The sequence below is a fragment of the Theropithecus gelada genome, chromosome 6, assembly GCF_003255815.1.
Source record: "Theropithecus gelada isolate Dixy chromosome 6, Tgel_1.0, whole genome shotgun sequence".
NCBI classification, from domain to species: Eukaryota; Metazoa; Chordata; class Mammalia; order Primates; family Cercopithecidae; genus Theropithecus; species Theropithecus gelada.
This window is the reverse complement of record NC_037673.1, coordinates 175,721,457-175,742,215: the sequence shown is the minus strand read 5'-3', so window position 1 is coordinate 175,742,215 and position 20,759 is coordinate 175,721,457. Positions and strand designations below refer to the sequence as shown.

At 45.5% G+C, this 20,759-nt stretch overlaps 1 protein-coding gene and 1 pseudogene across 1 annotated transcript in view; both read right to left on the bottom strand.

Annotated features, from left to right (window-relative positions):
- RUFY1 (RUN and FYVE domain containing 1) overlaps positions 1-20,759 on the bottom strand; it is a 66,300-nt gene that overhangs the window by 38,029 nt on the left and 7,512 nt on the right. The window contains exons 2-6 of the mRNA XM_025389134.1: positions 17,717-17,890; positions 16,949-17,066; positions 12,280-12,381; positions 10,134-10,257; positions 2,338-2,399 (exon numbers count right to left, since the gene is read on the bottom strand). Coding sequence (XP_025244919.1) covers positions 2,338-2,399; positions 10,134-10,257; positions 12,280-12,381; positions 16,949-17,066; positions 17,717-17,890 — 580 coding nt within the window. The remainder of the gene's footprint in view (positions 1-2,337; positions 2,400-10,133; positions 10,258-12,279; positions 12,382-16,948; positions 17,067-17,716; positions 17,891-20,759) is intronic.
- On the bottom strand, positions 6,534-6,938 carry LOC112626789 (annotated as a pseudogene).

Below are 20,759 nucleotides of genomic sequence, written 5' to 3'. Positions count from 1 at the left end.
TCGAGACCATCCTAGCTAACACAGTGAAACCCCATCTCTACTAAAAATACAAAAAATTAGCCAGTGTGGTGGCATGCGCCTGTGGTCCCAGCTACTCGGGAGGCTGAGGCAGGAGAACTGCTTGAACCCGGGAGGTGGAGGTTGCAGTGAGTCGAGATCGCACCACTGCCCTCCAGCCTGGGCAACAAGAACGAAACTCTGTCTCAAAAAAAAAGGAATATATTTTGTTCCTTTGAAGTATTTGGCCTAATATGAAATAAAATAATATATTTTGTTTAAATTTCAAGTGGGTGAGCCCTTGTACTTAGGATGCATGAAGCTTTAGTGTGGTTCCTGCTGGTCCATTCTTTGGTAAGGTGCACTGCCAGGCACTGAGACCGCGAGAGTCCTCGGGAAGACATGGAAGGGCAGGTAACATACGTACGAGGTGAAATATTCAAACGCAATCGCAGGGTTTACAGTGAAAAACCCCTCCCATGCCTGCCTCCACAGGCAACCACTACTATAAGGTTGATATGCCACTCTAGAAATGTTCCATGAATACATATGGAAGTAAAACATACGTACGTATATCCTTTTCTATTATAACGTAAATGGGGCCAGGCGCAGTGGCTCATGCCTGTAATCCCAGCACTTTGGGAGGCTGAGGCGGGCGGATCATCTGAGGTCGGAAGTTCGAGACCAGCCTGACCAACATGGAGAAACCCCATGTCTACTAAAAATACAAAATTAGCCTTGCATGGTGGCACATGCCTGTAATCCCAGCTACTCAGGAAGGTTGAGGCAGGAGAATCGCTTGAACACGGGAGGTGGAGGTCGCGGTGAGCCAAGATCGTGCCACCACACTCTAGCCTGGTCAACAGGAGCGAAACTCAGTCTCAAAAAAAAAAAATATCTATATATATATAAAAATGGCAGTATGTTACGCATAGTTGTTATTATTATTATTTTTTCTCCTGGGTAACTTATTTTAAAAGAATACCCTTGTTAACAAGGGTGAGGTAGAGCTTCACAATGGCATGAAAAGACATCTAGGCCCGGCGCGGTGGCTCACACCTGTAATCCCAGCACTTTGGGAGACGAAGGCAGGCGGACCACCTGAGGCCAGGAGTTCGAGACCAGCCTGGCCAACATGGTGAAACCCCGTCTCTACTAAAAATACAAAAAAAATTAGCCGGGCGTGATGGTGAATGCCTATAATCCCAGCTACTCGGGAGGCCAAGGCGGAAGAATAGCTTGAACCAGGGAGGCGGAGGTTATAGTGAGCCGAGATTGCACCACTGCACTCCAGCCTGGGTGACAGAGCGAGACTCCATCTCAAACAAAACAAAACAAAACAAAAATCTAAAACATTATGATTAAAGAACAAGTCCAAGGGCAACTTATATAATACTATCCCATTTATATCTGAACAAATGGTAAAGCAAAATACACGACCAACAAACAAATACCTGCAAGGCATTAAACAGTCTTCCTCTGAGGGGAAGAATGGGATTGACATGGAGGCAAGGGGACAGTGTGAATGGGGAAATTTCACCTGTACACTCTATTCTTCTGCAGAGCCAAATTCCTTAAACAATGAGAATAATGCATTGCTTCTGTACTTAAAAATAACTAAACAAAATCTAAAATCTCAAAGCAAAAACAAGAAAAGTGTTCTTTGCCAATTTTTTTTTTTTTTTTCTGCAGAGAAGAGCCTCATTACCCGTTCTGCAGGCGGGGAACACCACCCAGGGTGCGCACCTCCAACCCCAGCGCTCCTACCGCCTCGGCCGGCCGCACTGCCAGTGTGGAGAGAGGCCACACCTAACCTGCCCAGCCCACCCCCACTGGGCCCAACCACGCAGTCCGACCCGGATTCTTCGGCCGAAGTTCCCCACCCCCACCCTCCCCTCCTGCCCCACCATTCCTGGCTTCGGGGCCTCCGCTAGTCTTCGGCAATTTCCGTCTGGAGACCTGGCGCTCGCCCAGGCCGGAAGACCTGCCTTTGCCAGAATTTTATTAAAAATGTGATGTAGCTGGGCGCGGTGGCTTATGCCTGTAATCCCAGCACTTTGGGAGGCCGAGGTGGGCAGATCACGAGGTCAGGAGTTCGAGACCAGCCTGGCCAATACGGTGAAACCCCGTCTCTACTAAAAATACAAAAATTAGCCGGGCGTGGTGGCGGCACCTGTAGTCCCAGCTACTCAGGAGGCTGAGGCAGGAGAATCGCTTGAACCCCGGAGGCAGAGGTTGCGCTGAGCCGAGATCGTGCCACTGGACTCTAGCCTGGGCAACAGAGCCAGACTCCGTCTCAAAAAAAAAAAAAAAAAAAGTGACGTACAATGCAGTACTTACTCCTTCCCACCATCAAGATCCTGCACATCCTTAAGGTAGAGGGAAAAATCTATTACTCCAACCTAAACAAAATAAAATGCACAAGTTTAAATAAAATGTCCTATTTTTCATAAACCTTACAACCTTTGAAATTCAGGGTTATTTGCATTCTTACCTCTTTCCTAGGAACATTTAGTTACATCAACCAGCTCTATGAAGTGGCAATCAATTGAACAAACCAAAAAAACCTAACCCTACCTAGAAGAAAAACTGACTAAGTATCAGATTTCAGAGACTATTCTGAAATTTCACGACCTAGTTTTCTGTTTATTCAATAATCACATTGTTTACAAAGATCAACAAAATTATTTGTGTACAAAGTAATTATAATTTAAAAAGATGTGGATCTCTAAACTGGTGACCTTAACTGACATTTCTGAGTCTTCCCCCAGATCTTGGTAAAATGGTCTAATCAGTATTTCAGGAAAATTCTCCACCCCTTAGGTACAAGGGAGAACCAAGACCCCTTACACATCTAAACATCAATGGCTTTGCCAATAAATAAAGCACTTGAAAATGAATAAGTGAGGTCATTCTTATGTGAAATACAGGAAAATTGGGTGCACCCTAAATGTTCATCAATAAAGTTGAAATCAATCATGTTACAGCCATATCACAGAACCTATGCAACTGTAACAAAGAATGCAGTCGATACGTTTGCAGTAATATAGAAAAGCTGGGCCCAGTGGCTCATGCCTGTAATCCCAGCACTTTGGGAGTCTGAGGCGGGTGGATGGCTTGGACTAAGGAGTTCAAGACCAGCCTGGGCAACACAGTGAGACCCTGTGTCCACAAAAATACAAAAATTAGCTGGGTGCAGTGGTACATGCCTGTAGTCCCAGCTACTTGGGAGACTGAGGTGACAGGATTGCTTGAGCCCAGGAGGTTGAGGCTACAGTGAGCTGAGATCATGCCACTGCACTCTAGCCTGGGTGACAGAGAGAGACAGTGTCTTAAAAAACCAACCAACCAACCAACCAACAAAAAAACCCCAACAAAACTACAGGATACAATTTCAAGGCAAAGAATAATATATACAATCTCATTATAACAATCCTACTTATGTTGCAACCAAGGCTATATGTAATGGTTCTAACACATGTCTGCAACCTCTGACACACCTACCAAAAGGAATCTATATTTCCAACCTTCAACTCTGGGAGGTCTTAGTGCCTGTCTTGATGAGTAAAATGCAGTAGAAACGATGCTGTGTGACTTCTGCAGGTAGGTTAAAAAGGGCAATACAGCTTCCACCCAGCTCTTTCTCGAGGCATACGCGTTTGAAGTTCTGAGCTTTCATGTAAAAAGTCTTGACTTCCCTGAAGCCACAATGCTGCAGACCATGTACACAGAGAGATGTCCAAGAAACCCCTGCCATTCCAGCCCCCAGCTCCTTGGTCTCAGCACAGCAGACAGACGCGGGAGAGAGCAAGCCTTCAGGTGATTCCAGCCCCAGCCACCCGCTGACTGTAATCACATGCGCTCTCGAACAAGAACCAACCAGCTGAACCCAGTCCACCCCCAACTGTGGAAGATACAGCAATTGTTACGGCTGAAGTGCTGTTGCTGACTTGTTACACAGTAATAGAAGATCAGAAAAGATTTAATTTAAAACAAAACCTATGTGAACATAAATGTATAGAAAAAGTAGAAAAGCTTCTAGAAAAATTTCCCCCAGAATCTTTACCATTACCTGTGGGAAAGGGAGAAGAACTGGGGCTGGGACGGGGGATTGGATGAGGAGGTTCAACATCTCTTTTCACATTATGTACTTTGGCATTGCCTAACTTTTTTCAACAAGCAAGTATTTCTTTTATAATAAAAAATAAATAAAAAAATGCAGCCGGAAAAAAACCAACAGAAAGATGAGAATTAATACCCAAAGCAAAAATTAATAGATTAGAAAGCAAATAAAGCCCTACTCCCAAAGTAGAATTGATAAATAAGAGAGCTGGTTTGTCAAAGTTCAACCAAGTAGACAAATTTCTACTAAGTGTGATCAATATTTAGAATACACATTATAAATGAGAACAGTGAGATTTTTCAAAAGCTGTAAGAGAATACTTTCATACAACTCTAGCTTAATAGATCTGAATGAAATGGTTTCTAAAAAAATTATAAATGACTTTAAAAATTGAAGACTTAGGAAACCCATAAATTGATCAAAACTATGCTAAAAGTTAAAGTGATCAAAGAACAAAGACCAAAAAAGGCATAAGGGTGAAGTGCTCACACCAGTAAGTTCTAGCAAGCCTGCACAGAAAAAATAATTCCTGATCTAATCAACTGTGGTAGAAAATAAGAAAAGGAAGGCTATTTTCAAGTTTATTTTAGTTTTATTTTATTTTATTTTTGAGACGGAGTTTTGCTCTGTTGCCCAGAGTGGAGCGCAATGGCGCGATCTCAGCTCACTGCAGCCTCTGCCTCCCAGGTTCCAGCGATTCTTCTGCCTCAGCCTCCTGGGTAGCCGGGATTACAGGCACACACCACCATGCCCAGCTAATTTTTGTATCTTTGGTAGAGATGGGGTTTCACCACGTTGGTCAGGGTGGTCTCGACCTCCTGACTTTGTGATCTGCCCACTTCAGCCTCCCAAAGTGCTGGGATTATAGGTGTGAGCCACTGCACCCAGCCTTCTAGTTTATGAGACTAATATAATTCTGACACCAAAAGGTGGCAAAGGCAGTATAGAAAATTCAGAAGTTTCACTTACAAGCAGAGACACAAAAATTCCAAACAGTAAACATATGAAATTCAGGGGTTTACAATGATCAAGTAGGGATTATTTTAGAAATTCAGGGAGAGTATTCAACAAGAAACCTATGGATTAATTCAATTATATTTATGGGTTAAAAACAGGTATGACATGTTGATAGATCCAAAAAAAGTATTTGACCACATTCAACATTCATCTCCAACAAAAACACAAAGTAGGCCGGGCACGGTGGCTCATACCTGTAATCCCAGCACTTTGGGAGGCTGAAGTGGGCAGATCACGAGGTCAGGAGTTCAAGACCAGCCTGGCCAACATAGTGAAACTCCATCTCTACTAAAAATACAAAAAATTAGCTGGGTGTGTTGACAGGCGCCTGTAGTCCCCGCTACTCGGGAGGCTGAGGCAGGAGAATCACTTGAACGCGGGAGGCAGAGGTTGCAGTGAGTGGAGATTGCGCCATTGCACTCCAACCTGGGCAACAGAGTGACACTCCATCTCAAAGAAAAGAAAAAACAAAACAACAACGACAAAACACAAAATAAACTGGAGTGGAATACCACTCTCTAAACATGAGACATAGCATGCCTCAGACATCGGCAGCAAACATGTATACGTTATGGTAACACACTATAGGCACTGTCATTCAAGATAGCACTAGACCAGAATGCTCACCGTGTCTATTAATTAATTAAAATCTCAATGGAGTTTTTATTCTGGAATTTGACAAAATGTTCAAGTTCATCTGGCAGAATGGATGGCCCAGAAATATTTGAAACAAAACTACAGTAGAGTAGGCAGGTACTTAACTACCAGAGTCTAGAATATACTATGTGGCTCCAGTCATTAAAATAATGTGCCACTGGCATAGGAACAGAGATTCAGATTTCCAACAGAAGAGTCCAGAAATAAACGAATGCATATTATGGATATTTCACATATGATAAAAGTGGAATTTCAAATTAGTAGAAAAAATACATTACATGATGATATTGCAAAAACTGGTTAACTATTTATAAAAGAAATTTAGATTCCTACTTCACACTATGCCAAAACAAATGGCAAAAATGTGTAAAATTTACACATTTTTTACACATAAAGTGTGTAAAAAATTACCCAGATGAAAGCAGAAGGCCTTGGCCTAGCCCTCCAGGGTCCCAGACTGTGGAGACTGGAGGGGCAGGTCTGGCCTTTTCTGGGTCCGCACAGGGTACCCAGGTAGGAGTACAAGCTCACTATCCATTGGCCAGCCTAGTTCCAGTATTCAAGGAATACTGAGGAAGTATTCCCTATCATCCACATTGGGCTTAACTGTTGCCACCAGGCTTCCAGCCAGTGGGACAAACTTCCCCGTGTTCGATCACGTACTGGAAGGCCGGGACCCGCCGCAGAGCCTCATCCATGGAGCACCCCACAGGCAAATCAGTGGCAGTTATCTGGCAAAGGTCACCCTTGCCATCGATGATGAACAGGCAGGGTAGGAACACCCTCATGGGTTTTCAGCACACCGTAATCCTCAGACAAGCTTCCCATCATGTCAGCAGGTGGGAGATGCGTGGGGGCCCAGGGCTCACTACTTCTGGGGGCTGTTGATCCAAGCCAGGTGGGTGAACTCAGTCCACTGAGACACCCAGCACTTCGCAGCCCAGCTTGCGGAAATCCTCGGCAAGGTCACTGAAAGCGATGTTCTCTGTGGGCCATAGAAAAGTGAAGTCCAGAGGGTACAAAAAGAGGACGACGTACTTCCCTTCGTAGCCCACAGCTTCACCTCCTGGAAGGCGCCATCCACCAGGGCAGTGGCCTTGAAGTCAGGGGCTGGCTCTCCGAGCTGCGACTGACCGGAGGCCATGACTGAAAGCTCTGGGGGTAAAGGCTGGACAGACGGACAAACACACGCGTGGACCCGCGTTCTGGCGCCCCACATTTGATTTTAAAAGTTAGGATAATCTTTAGATAGGGAAGGACCTTCACAGCACAATACCTTAGAAGGTATAAAGGAAACACCTGCTAAATCTGGTTGCCAAAAATTAAAAATAAAAAATGTACAGGGCACACCACCCCTGAGAAACCAGAAAAAAAAAAATTATAACAAATAATTCTGAAGAAAGGTCAATGTGCTTAGTCGTTAATAAAGAAGCAGAGAAAGAAAACTCAAAAATGGACCAAGTATGAAAAGATGATCACAAATGCTAAACCCCCAATGGCAAATAAAACACAAAAATACTTGTAAATTCAAGATGATGAGTTGTTTTGTCCATGAGACTGAAAAAGACCAAGAATGTTTACCACATCCAGTGTCAGAAGGAAATGGGTTCTCCCACTCTGCTGGTGGGTGTATATAATGAAGACCTTTCTGGAGGCCGGTTTTACATTATCTAGCAAAATGTAGGCTGTATACTTTGACACAACCACGCCAAATTTATGCTAAGGAAATATATGGACAAGAGTACAGAGAACTTTAAGGATGTCTATAATATTGGTGGTTTTTTTTTCCAGACAGAGTCTGGCTCTGTTGCCCAGACTGGAGTGCATTGTAGTGGCACGATTACAGCTCACTGCAGCCTTGATCTCCCAGGCTCAAGCAATCCTCCTGCCTCAGTCTCCAGAGTAGCTGGGATGACAGGCAGCACACCACCATGCCTGGCTAATTTTTTTTATTTTTAGTAGAGACAAGGTCTCACTATGTTGTCTGGGCTGGTCTCAAATTCCTGGGCTCCAGTGATCCTCCTACCTTGGCCTCCCGAAGTGTTGGAATTACAGGAGTGAGCCATGTGCCCAGCAATAATACTGTCACAATATGGAAACGATCTAAATTAATAAGGTACTGGCTACATAATGGTACATTAAAAAATGAAACACTACATAGTCATCTAAAATGGTTTATATCTCTTGTTATTGAGAACTGTATAGAACATATTGTTATATTTTTAAAAATTACAAAATGATGTGCTTAAAACAATCATAGTTTGGTTTCACAAAAAAAGAAACCCTCCAAACATCTCACTCTAAAATACACAAACATATACACACACACATGCATGCACACACCTTTATTCATGTGCTGGAAGGATGTATACCACAACGTAACCCTGAATTATCTGTCTCAGAGTAATGAGAATATGTGTGATGTTTAGTGTCTTTTCAAAAATACTTCTCTGAATTCAAAAAAAGATATTTTTCAACATGCAAAGACAAACTTTTTTTTTTTTTTTTTTTTTTAAGGGAGGAGAGGTTACACAAAAACATTGACCTGCACATGGAGGGATCAGGGAATCTTTAGGTTCATCAAACACAACACAGGAAAAAGGCTGGGAATTTTGCCAGACAGTGTAAAATAATCTTTTTTTCTTGGCAGTGGCCCAGCCACAGCTGCAGATGCCCTGAAGAGGGGGTGGAAGTGAGGAATGGGTTAGGGTGCCTATTCCCCCTCACACATTTATGGTCCCTGCCACCAGGAGTTTAGGCCCTGGCTCTGGTTACCAGCTCCCATGCAGGAAGAAAGCCCATAAGAGGGCTGTCCTTCCCACCGAGCACTCCACACCTTACTGGTTACTCTCATTAGTGCCATTTTATCAACCTGACTTCCCAAATCTCTCCTGACTCTATCTTCCTACTCCCCATCCAGCCTTGCGGGACTTCTAGACTAGACTCAAGGCTGTTTTTTTGAGACAGAGTCTTGCTCTGTTGCCCAGGCTAGAGTGCAGTGGTGTGATCTTGGCTCACTGCAAGCTCCACCTCCAGGGTTCACGCCATTCTCCTGCCTCAGCCTCCTGAGTAGCCAGGAATACAGGTGCCCACCACCATGCCCGGCTAGTTTTTTGTATTTTTAGTAGAGACGGGGTTTCACCGTGTTAGCCAGGATGGTCTCGATCTCCTGACCTCGTCATCCAACTGCCTTGGCCTCCCAAAAGTGCTGGGATTACAGGTGTGAGCCACCGCGCCTGACCTCAAGTCTTTTGCTGTATCTATTCCTGGCCACTTCTAACTCATAATCTGAGTGGCTGCTAGATTGAGCTTTCTCAAACCCAGGCATGATCATTTCAGTGTACTTCTTTTTTTTTTTTTTTTTTTTTTTTGAGACAGAGTCTCGCGCTGTGTCACCCAGGCTGGAGTGCAGTGGCGCGATCTCGGCTCACTGCAAGCTCCGCCTCTCAGGTTCACGCCATTCTCCTACCTCAGCCTCCGAGTAGCTGGGACTACAGGCGCCCGCCACCACGCCCGGCTAGTTTTTTGTATTTTTAGTAGAGACGGGGTTTCACCATGTTAGCCAGGATGGTCTCGATCTCCTGACCTCGTGATCCACCCGCCTCGGCCTCCCAAAGTGCTGGGATTACAGGCTTGAGCCACCGCGCCCGGCCTTCAGTGTACTTCTTAAAAACCTCCAACAGCTTCCCAAAGCTCAGGATAAAGGGGGATAAAAGCTACGCCCTTCAGGCCGGGCGCGGTGGCTCACACCTGTAATCCCAGCACTTTGGGAGGCCGAGGTGGGCGGATCACAAGGTCAGGAGATTGAGACCATCCTGGCTAACACGGTGAAATGCCATCTCTACTAAAAACAAACAAACAAAACAAACAACAACAACAAAACAAAATAAATTAGTCAGGCGTGGTGGCGGGCGCCTGTAGTCCCAGCTACTTGTGAGGCTGAAGCAGGAGAATGGCGCCAACCCAGGAGGCGGAGCTTGCAGTGAGCTGAGATCGCGCCACTGCACTCCAGCTACACCCTTCAGCACAGCACCCATGGCCTCACAACCAGGCCTAGCCTCCACTTTCACCTCAGCCATGGAGCATCCTCTGCTTCAGCCACGGAGAGCTGTCTGCCTGTTGCCACACCTGCCAAGTTTTCCAAGTGGACCTCTGGCTATGCAACTTCTTCACCCTTCCGAGACCTTCCCCGCTGCTTCCCCACCTGCCCCTGGCCGGTCCTCTACCAGCGGGCTCTTTGCCATCTGCCCTTCTTTGGGTTCAGTACCTGCCTGCAGATCCTACATAAAGTCCCTGGGCTAATGAAAGTGTTCCGTCTAGAGCCAAAATTCCATTTTACCTGAGAATCCAAGTCTTCTCCTTTTAAGCAGAGATTGGCATCGAGAACATTGAGTCCCACCAGCAGACCGACAATCACCATCCCTTCTTCCTCCATCATTAAAGCCTCAGGCTCATAGAACTCGCTACAACAGATGGACAGGACAGCGGGATGCTCAGAAACAGCTTCACCATCCCCACTCCTTCCTCACCCTGAATTGCCTTTTCAACTGTGCCCTGGAGCCAGAAGATACTGCTGTGGATTTCCTCCCTCCCTTTCATTTCCCTTCACTGCTTCAACAGCTGCTTTTTCTCCCATCCTCTCTTCTCTTCCTGTGGCTTAGAATGGGCGAGCCCATCCTCCTGTCTAAAGTGAACTCCTCCATGCAGACCCTGGACCCCGGTTCTCCTCATCTCCTCTTGACTCCTGTCACTCTGCCCTCCTGTGTCTCCACTGGCTCCTCGTCTGTGTTGATATGAACTACTTCTCCACTTATGCCCATATAAACAGGAAATGGGATCCCACATCCAAGCATAACACTCCTCCTTCTTGTGTCCCACGGAGGAACATCTGCTGCTTTACTTCCTTGTTGACCAGTCATCGTGACCATTTGCGAGGGGGGGTCCAGCCCCTGCCTGATACTGCTCTGGTCAGCAATGACTTGCTCAGGTACCAAATCCAGTGGCATCCAGGCCACTGTGTGTGTGCGTAGGAACTTTTCTCTTAAGAATTAGTTCATTAGTAAAGTGAGGAATATGGTAATCACCCTGATTTGATCATTATGTAGTGTATACATGCACACAGTATCCCACAAATATGTATAATTTTGTATCGATTATAAATAAAAAATTAATTGAAAAAGAATTAGTTCATTAGAACAAAATCTGTAACTCAAACTTACTCAGTGTAACTGTACTCAGAGTACGTGAAATATTGTAAATCAGTATTTGTCGTGTAAAGCTAAGTGCAATAATGAGCCATGCCTTGAAAACACTGAAAAGCTTGGGTTTTAGGCTATGCTGTAAAATATGTTTCTCAATTACAAGAGAGCTTTAACTCTAGAAACAGTCCTCCCTCGTAAATCACCATAGTCTAGAGAAAATTCCTTTTATAATGATGTTTGCTTAGTTATAAATATCAAAAATGAACCAGTCGTAAATTTCCATAAATATTATATACTTATTTTTTTATTTTGAGACAGAGTCTCTCTCTGTTGCCCAGGCTGGAGGTACAGTGGTGTGATATTGGCTCACTGCAACCTCTGCTTCCTGGGTTCAAGCAATCCCCCTGCCTCAGCCTCCCGAATAGCTGGGATTATAGGCGTATGCCACCATGCCCAGCTAATTTCGGATTTTTAGCAGAGATGGGGTTTTACCATGTTATCCAGGTTGTTTTTGAACTTCTGACCTCAAGCGATCAGCCTGCCTTGGCCTCCCAAAGTGCTGGGATGACAGGCATGAGCCACCACACTTGGCTGATACACTTATTTTAATTCAAAATAATCTACAGAACTATGTTCTAATTATTATTTTTTTGAGGAGGAATCTCACTCTGTCACCCAGGCTGGAGTACAATGGCGCAATCTTGGCTCATTGCAAATTCCGCCTCCCAGGTTCACGTGATTCTCCTGCTTCAGCCTCCCGAGTAGCTGGGATTATAGGCGTGCATCACCACGCCCAGCTAATTTTTGTATGTTTAGTAGAGACACAGTTTCACCAGGTTGGCCAGGCTGGTCTTGAACTCCTGACCTTGTGATCTGCCCACCTCGGCTTCCCAAAGTGCTGGGTTTACAGGCGTGATCCACTGCGCTCGGCCTATTATTATTTATTTTTAGATGGAGTCTTCCTCTGTCGTCCAGGCTGGAGTGCAGTGGCGCGATGTTGGCTGTCTGCAACCTCCGCCTCCTGGGTTCAAGCAATTCTCCTGCCTCAGCCTTCTGAGTAGCTGGGGTTACAGGCCCCCGCCACCATGTCTGGCTAATTTTTGTATTTTTAGTAGAGACGGGATTTCACCATGTTGGCCATGGTGGTCTTAAACTCCGGACCTCAAGCAATCCACCTGTCTTGGCCTCCCAAAGTGCTGGGATTACAGGCATGAGCCACCACACCTGGCCTATGTTCTAATTATTTACCAAGCAAAAGATAAGCAAACCTAGTTGATGAAATACCTTAAGAGATGTTTATTGTCTATAAGCACTTTCAGATAATCTGCCAGTTTCTTCTGCATGAGTGCAAGATAAAGCCAAGCTCGGCCTCTTCCCACAGCTGTCCTAGAATTCAAACAGAGCATCAAACTATTGTGACATCACAACAACAAACACAGAAAAGAAACCTGATTTAGCTAGGGAGATACACAGGAAACACACCCTTGTAAATGCAGAGGATACTCTACAAATGGCTGTTTGGGGTTGGGGAGGGAGGCACGTGGCCTGGGCAGGCATCGAAAATGGCTCACCACACACCTTTGAGTACTATTACAAATACAGTTAGATAATGCTTTGCTTATGATCATAAAATATCACAGGAAAATATCAGGTTAGATTTGTGTAATAGATAAACATTCTTTCAAAAGACTAATAGAGAACTTAGTGCTTGCTAAAGTGCTAAAGCTTGTAAAATCTCCAAGGGGTTAGCTCAAAGGTACAATTTTTTTTTTTCCGAGATAGTCTCGCTCTGTCGCCCAGGCTGGAGTGCAGTGGTGCAATCTCAGCTCACTGCAACCTCCACCTCTTGGGTTCAAGCAATTCTCGTGGCTCAGCCTCCCGAGCAGCTGGGATTAAAACACGTGTCACCACGCCTGGCTAATTTTTGTGTTTTCAGTAGAGACAGGGCTTTGTCATGTTAGCCAGGCTGGTCTCAAATTCCTGGCCTCAAGTGATCAGACTGGCTTGGCCTCCCAAAGTGCTGGGATTACAGGCATGAGCCACTGCACCTGGCCTTAAAGGTACAATTTTATGTTTTATTATTGTGGTAAAATACACAGAACATAAAATTTACCATCTTAACCATTTTTAATCTTACAGTTAAGTAGTGTTAAGTACATTCACAATGTTGTGGAACCAATTTTTTTTTTTTTTTGAGATGGAGTCTCACTCTGTCACCCAGGTTGGAGTGCAGTGGCACAATCCTGGCTCACCATTATGATCTCAGCTCATTGCATCCTCCACCTCAAGGGATCAAGCAATTCTCCTGCCTTAGCCTCCCAAGTAGCTAGGATTACAGGCACCTGCCACCACGCCCAGCTAATTCTTGTATTTTTAGTGGAGATGGGGTTTCTACCATCTACCATGTTGGCCAGGCTAGTCTCGAACGCCTGACCTCAAGTGATCTGCCCACCTTGGCCTCCCAAAGTGCTGGGATTATAGGCGTGAGGCACTGCGCCCAGCCCCAGTCTTGAAGGTGTAATTTTTCTGTATTCTAGCATTATCTCCAGAGAAGCAGAAAAGAAAGAAGAGGAAAAAAAAAGAAAAGAAAGAAAGAACAGGCCTGCATTAAACATTAAAAGAATAAAGGCTTCTCAAGTGCTGCTTGGTGAGACTGTAAACTTTACAACTTCCTTTTTTTTTTTGGAGATAGGGTCTTGCTCAGTCGTCCATGCTGCTGAGCAATGGCATGATCATGGCTCCCTGCAGCCTGGAACTCCCAGGCTCAAGTGATAATCCTGTGTTAAGCCTCTGGAGTAGCTGAGACACGCGCTACTACACCCAACTAATGTTTTTTTTTTGTAGCGATGGGGTTTTGCCATGTTGTCCAGGCTGGTTTCAAACTCCTGGGCTCAAGCATTCTTCCCGCCTCAGCCTCTCGAAGTGTTGGGATTACAGGTGTGAGTCACTGTGCCTGGTCAACTGTGCAACTTTCTAGTGGCAATTTGATGACAACAGGTTACCAAAATTCTACATTTAGTAATACATCCTAGAGAAATAACTGAAGATGGACACAAAGATGTATGTTTCCGGGCGGTCACCACATCATTATCACGGTTTGTGGTAACAAGAATTTGAAGACAGCCACAAGGGGGGTTAAACAAAATTATACAACAGAATACGACTTGGCCATTTAAAAAATGATATTGTAGGCCAGGCGCGGTGGCTCACGCCTGTAATCCCAGCACTTTGGGAGGCCGAGGGGGGTGGATCACCTGAGGTCAAGAGTTTGAGACTAGCCTGGCCAATATGGTAAAACTCCATGTCAACAAAAAATGCAAAACATAGCTGGGTGTGGTGGCTCATGCCTGTAATCCCAGCTACTCAGGAAGCTGAGGCACGAGAATCACTTGAACCCGGGAGGTAGAGGCTGCAGTGGGCCGAGACCGCGCCACTGCACTCCAGCCTGGCAGATAGAGTGAGACTCTGTCTCAAAAAAAAAAAGAAACCTAGAAAGTATTAAAAGGCATATACTTGTCTCCTTGTCCTCCACCTCCCCACCCGCCTTCCCTATACATTAATATAGTGTCTTTTGTTTAAGTTCATTTCCAAAACATGTCTCTACACATGAAAACTAGTACCAAATATATTCTCTCCCTTTTTACAAAAAAATTTAACGTTTTACATGCAGTTCTTAACCTGCTTATTTTGCTGAGTATCTGTCATCTTGAAAATCTTTCCATATCAGTACACAGAGGACTTCACTTTTTTTTACAGCTTTAGTGTGTCACTGTTGGACAGCACCATAATTTATTTAGCTGGGTTAAAAAAAACTAGGGTGGTTCTAATCTCCTGTTAGAAATAACGACTGCAATAGATCATTCTGTACATGTGTCATTTTCATGTGTTACATGCGTAGGATAAAATGCACGTAAGTGGAATTGCTGGGTCAAAGTGCAGATGATTTTTTTTTTTTGAGATGGAGTCTCACTCTGTCATCCAGGCAAGAGTGCAGTGGCGTGATCTCTGCTCACTGCAACCTCCGCCTCCTGGGTTCAGGCCATTCTCCTGCCTCAGCCTATAGTTCCAGCTATTTGGGAGGCCAAGGTGGCAGGATCACTTGAGCCTGGGAGGTGAAGGTTGCAGTGAGCTGAGAGACTGCACCACCACTGCGCTCCAGCCTGGATGACAGAGAGACTCTGTCTAAAAAAAAATGGCCGGGCACAGTGATTCACGCCTGTAATCCCAGCACTTTGGGAGGCTGAGGCAGACGGATCACCTGAGGTCAGGTGCTGGAGACCAGCCTGGCCAACATGGTGAAACCCCATCTGTACTAAAAATACAAAAATTAGCTCGGCCTGGTGGCAGGAACCTGTAACCTAAGCTACTTGGGAGGCGCAGAGGCAGTAGAATCGCTTGAACCCAGGGGGCAGAGGTAGCAGTGAGCTGAGATTGCACCACTGCACTCCAGCCTGGGCAACAAGAGCGAAACTCTATCTCAAAAAAAAAAAAAAAAAAAAAGAAACCATCAGGACACTGTCTGTGTAGGTACTTTACTCTTGAGAGAGTGAGCGAGCTGGGCAGGAAGGGTATGAGAAATTGTACCATATGAAGAACAATTGAAGAAGCATGGCAATAGACTTGAGAGGCTCATGCAAAAGGTCATTAAGGCCAAGCGTGATGTCTCACACCTGTAATCCCAGCACTTTGGGAGACCAAGGCGGGTGGATTACCTGTGGTCAGGAGTTTGAGACTAGCCTGGCTAACATGGCGAAACCCCGTCTCTACAAAAAGTACAAAAATTAGCTGGGTGTGGTGGCACGCACCTGTAGTCCCAGCTACTCAGGAGGCTGAGGCATGAGAATCGCTTGAACCTAGGAAGCGGAGGTTGCAGTGAGCTGCGATTGCGCCACTGCACTCCAGCCGGGGCAAGAGTGAGACTCCTTCTCAAAAAAAAAAAAAAAAAAGGGTCATTAAATAAACATTTGAAAGGTTGGCAGGTGCAAACGGCTTTAAATATATGCGACGTAGGCCGGGCAGGCAGAATTTGCATAGAAGGTTTAAATCCAACCTTGAGAAAAATGCACAGGACTTGGCAGCAATGGAGTTTCATGGGATTTAGAGGGTTTCAGGGCCTAACAGACCCGTGTCTTCTTCCTGCTCCATCACTCACCTGCTGAGGCACCTGGGGCAAGTTACTTAACCACTCTAATCAGTTCCCACACTTGTAGATGAGGACACTAACAGCGATCCTAGAGGACAGCTGTGGAGGATTAAATGAGATAATGAAAAGGAATGTTCTCAGCACAATGCCTGTCACAGAGCAGGCCCTGAGGGCAGTGACTGTTATTATTCTCTGGAAATGGAATAGGCTGGCTCCCTAGGAGAAGGGGCAAATAAACGCTGAACAGTCCAGTCCCATCTGGGAAACTGTGCAGAGGGTTCTTTTGCATTGGCTCAAGGATCCCTAAGAGCCTTTCTAGATGCCACATTCCATGAAGATGACTTATTTGTGTTCTGGCCTGTTTTTGATTTTGAGCCTAAGCATAGCGATCCCAAGGACAAATCCAGACATGGCAATAATTTGTTAGTCCCATTCTAACAAATTACAAATGTCCCTTGGCCTGGAATCTTCAATCTGGCCCAAAATGTATTATTCAGAAAACTGCCCACCTGTGTCTGAAGCAGTGATTCCAGGAGTGTATCAGTAGTTCCTTTTCCTCCTGAGTGCCCTTTGGTTGACAACACCTTTTCAACCTATTTGGCTTGTGTGGCAAGCAGGAATCACTGTCCCCATTTTAAAGAAAAGGAAACTGAGGCTCAGAGAGAGTCAAATCCTGCTCGAGATCATGTGGATAATGAGCAGCAGAGCTCTTTCCAATTAGAAAGGGCTTCATCAGCAAGGAATTGAGAAATGAGTAAATACGAGGGAGTTTTAAAAATCATCAAATCGGCATAACTACTTCTCACTCACTTTAATTCTGGAAGATTTCTGACACTAGTCGCTATATCTGACGCTTCTGGACAAAGTTTCTCCACCAGCTCCAAAGGACCAAAGAAAGATTTATTTTGGCCAATAAAACTCTTCTTAACTAAAAGGAAAAACAAAAGTGTTATTCATAAGAACGGGTTGCAAAATTTCTTCAGGGACCCACAGCCTCTCCCCCAAAAGCCAAGTGAAAGTGAAAGCTGCTAAACTTCACTGATTAATCCTTTTTTTTTTTGAGATGGAGTCTTGCTCTATCGCCCAGGCTAGAGTGCAGTGGGCGATCCCAGCTCACTACAGCCTCTGCCTCCCGCGTTCAAGCAATTCTCTGCCTCAGCCTCCTGAGTAGCTGGGATTACAGGTGCCCACCACAATACCAGGCTAATTTTTTGTATTTTTAGTAGAGACGGGGTTTCACCATGTTGGCTAGGCTGGTCTCCATCTCCTGACCTCGTGATCCGCCCGCCTCGGCCTCCCAAAGTGCTGGGATTACAGGCGTGAGCCACGGCGCCCGGCCTCATCTAACACTATTAAAGAAACCTGGCTATTAGAAAATTTAAAACTGCCTATGTAGCTTGCATGATATTTCTATTGTCCAGCGCTGCTCTAGAACGTCGCTTCTGAGGACAGGAACCTTGTCTGCTCTGTACACTGCTGGCATTTCAGCACCTAGAAGGATGTCTGGCACTGATGAAAAAATGCCGAGCAAACACCCAGCCCGAACTTCCACGCTCCCCAACGCCCCCTCAGGCTCACCTTTCAGCCCGTGTTTGAGGCAGTGCTCCATCACCACAAAGAACTGCTGCAAGGGCGCATGCTCCGCATCCAGGCTGCGGCCCAGGCTCAGAGCCGACTGCAGCAAGACCTTGATGCTGAGTTTCATCATGTGCATCAGGTTGGCACGCTCCTCCATCATCTGGCACTTAGACGCTGTGGGGCAGGTGCAGGGATAGCTTCGTTAGTGGACTGAGTGTGGGGAGGTCAGACCCCGGGCCACGGTGAGAAGACGGGTCCGGCAACAGGCCAGGCGGTCTGCTTAGGGAACGGACGTGCTGGCGGGCGGATAACCGGGCTTCGCAGGTAAGTAGTCCCTGATCCCTAGAGGCCACAGCCCGCCAGCTGGACAGCGGGGCCTCGGGTCAGAAGAGCCACTCGGCCTCCTGCTCCAGAGGCCTCTCCCAGGCGGCTCCGCGCGTTGCTACGGCGACGGCTCTAGCAAGACTCGCCGCGTTTGGCTGCTCCCGCAACCTCGGTTCCGTTTTCGACCAATGAAAGGGCGCTACCTACAGGAAGCCCTGCCCCAAGCTCTTAAGAAGGCGTGCTGGGAAAGCGTCCCGCCCCCAGACATTCCTATTGGGCGAGTCCAGCTCAAGGCCACGCCTACGGAGCTAGTGGGCGCCATTTTGCATCCTCTGGCCTGCACGGGGGCGGATGCACACCCCGCCCAGAAGGCTTTTCCAGCCTTCTCTCTTGCCCGATAGTGCCAGCCGGGTGCCTGCAGGGAAGCGTCTTCCCCCCAGTTCCAGGCTCAAATTGTTGTTGCCAATCTTTCGTCCGCTACTAGTGGACAATTTTAGGTTTTACGCACACTTCCCTTGGAGTCAAATGAATTCAGAGAATTCCATTTCAACTCCCATTACCTTGTCGCACTGTTTTGAGGGTATAATAAAGACTGTCTGCAATTATCATCAGGTATTTATATGTGTAGGCCAAACGTTCTCTTAAACCCAGTAAGCTGGTATCCTAGAAACGAAAAGTTTAGATCCCAAAGTAAGAGTCCTGGCAGGAAAACCCCGTTCGAAATATTTACCAATGGGATTGGGGACGGGGGATCGTATTGTTTTTGGTTTGCAGCTGTCCAATTACTACTGAGGTTAAATAACGTCTCTTTATTGTCTCCTACTATTTCTTCTGTGAATTGCTTGCCTTTGTGTTACTGACCTGCATATTTTGGATATTAATCCTTTGTTTACCTGTTTTATTTCACCAGCATTGATTAATATGGACAATTAAAGAGCATATTTATACGTACTATATTTTTATAGTTAACTGCAGTTAAATCTAAAAGAACGATAATATTATGGCCGTGAACTTGTAGTAAAGGTCTTAAATAAATATTGAGACATCCTGGGACTAAAAATTCAAAATTATCTCAGCAAAACCCAAGAAGGTAGGGGGAGAACTCACGGGCAAGAAGAAACAGCCTAAGCATTTCACCTTGGTTATGGAGAGGGTTAAAAGTGGGTTAAGTAAAGCATTTGGTTGGGCGCGGTATAATTTTTTTTTTTTGAGATGGAGTTTCACTCTTGTTGCCCAAGCCAAAGTGCAATGGCGTGATCTCGGCTCACTGCAACCTTCGCCTCCTGAACTCAAGCGATTCTCTTGCTTCAGCCTCCCGAGTAGCTGGGATTACAGGTGTGTGCCACCACGCCCGGCTAATTTTGTATTTTTAGTAGAGATGGGGTTTCTTCATGTCGGTCAGGCTGGTCTTTAACTCCCAACCTCAGGTGATCCGCCCGCCTGGGTGTTCCAAAGTGCTAAGATTACAGGCGCGAGCCACCGCGTCAGGCCAGTATAATTATTTTTATACTTCGAGAGAAGCCTATGTATTACATTTATAAATTTTAAAACTTTAATGGATGATTGGCAAAGGAAATAAAAGTTGTAAAACTTCATCAAGAGAAGGGAGAAACTCTGAAGAGAGCAATAACCATAAAAGCAATTTGTAAAAAATCTATCCTTAAAGACACCAAGCCCAGTTCTATAATCTAGTGGTCTTGAAATTGGAATACATATACAGCAGTCTTGCCAAAGCTAGGTATGCCCAGATGTTTTAAGGAACTCAATTGCCAGATTTTCAAGTTTCACAGGCACTCTTTCTCCTCCCTCTAAAGAAGGCCAACTCACTCCATAACCTGTCTTCCTCTTGATACAGTGACCTGGGGTGCACTAGGTTCCACACACCGAATGGAGGGGGAGTCGCCCTTGATGATTAAGTAACCGAAAACGTGAAGACTGATCTTTTACTGCTTTATGGTATTTAGTTAAGCTTGGGCTTGGGGCAGAGGGGTGGTCTCTAACCCTCTGCTTGGGTATCCTGAATTTAGAAAGTTAAATTTTTCTCCCCACAAATCTATGTAATTATGTTCAACCAGTCGCTATCCACAACCCTAAGATGTGCCATTAGCTTGATGGCCATTTTCCATAAATTAAACGAGCCCAAACTGCAGCTAAGTTTTTGATGAAAATGGATTTGAAATACATGATAAACTAAAAGTATTTTTGTCAAAAAGTATTGTATTGGCAATACATTGGCAAAGGTGAATGAAATAAGCAATATTCAGATGTCTGCAACCATTCTGAGTATTCTGGGTTAAACAAAGTGCCTAAGTGAAAGAATAAGACGTGAAATGATCCCTTGATAAGTCTTTTTTTTTTTTTTTTGAGACGGACTTTTGCTTTTGTTTCCCAGGATGGAGTGCAATGGTGCGATCTTGGCTCACTGCAACCTCCGCCTCCTGGGTTCAAGAGATTCTTCTGCCTCAGCCTCCCCAGTAGCTAGGATTACAGGCACCCGCCACCATGCCCAGCTCATTTTTTGTATTTTTAGTAGAGACAGGGTTTCACTATGTTGGCCAGGGTGGTCTTGAACTCCTGACCTCAGGCGATCCACCCACCTCAGCCTCCCAAAGTGCTGGGATTACAGGCGTGAGCCACCGTGCCTGACTCACACTTTTTTTTTTTTTTTTTTTTTGAGAAGGGGAGTCCCTCTGTGCCCCCGGCGGGGGGGGGGGGGGGG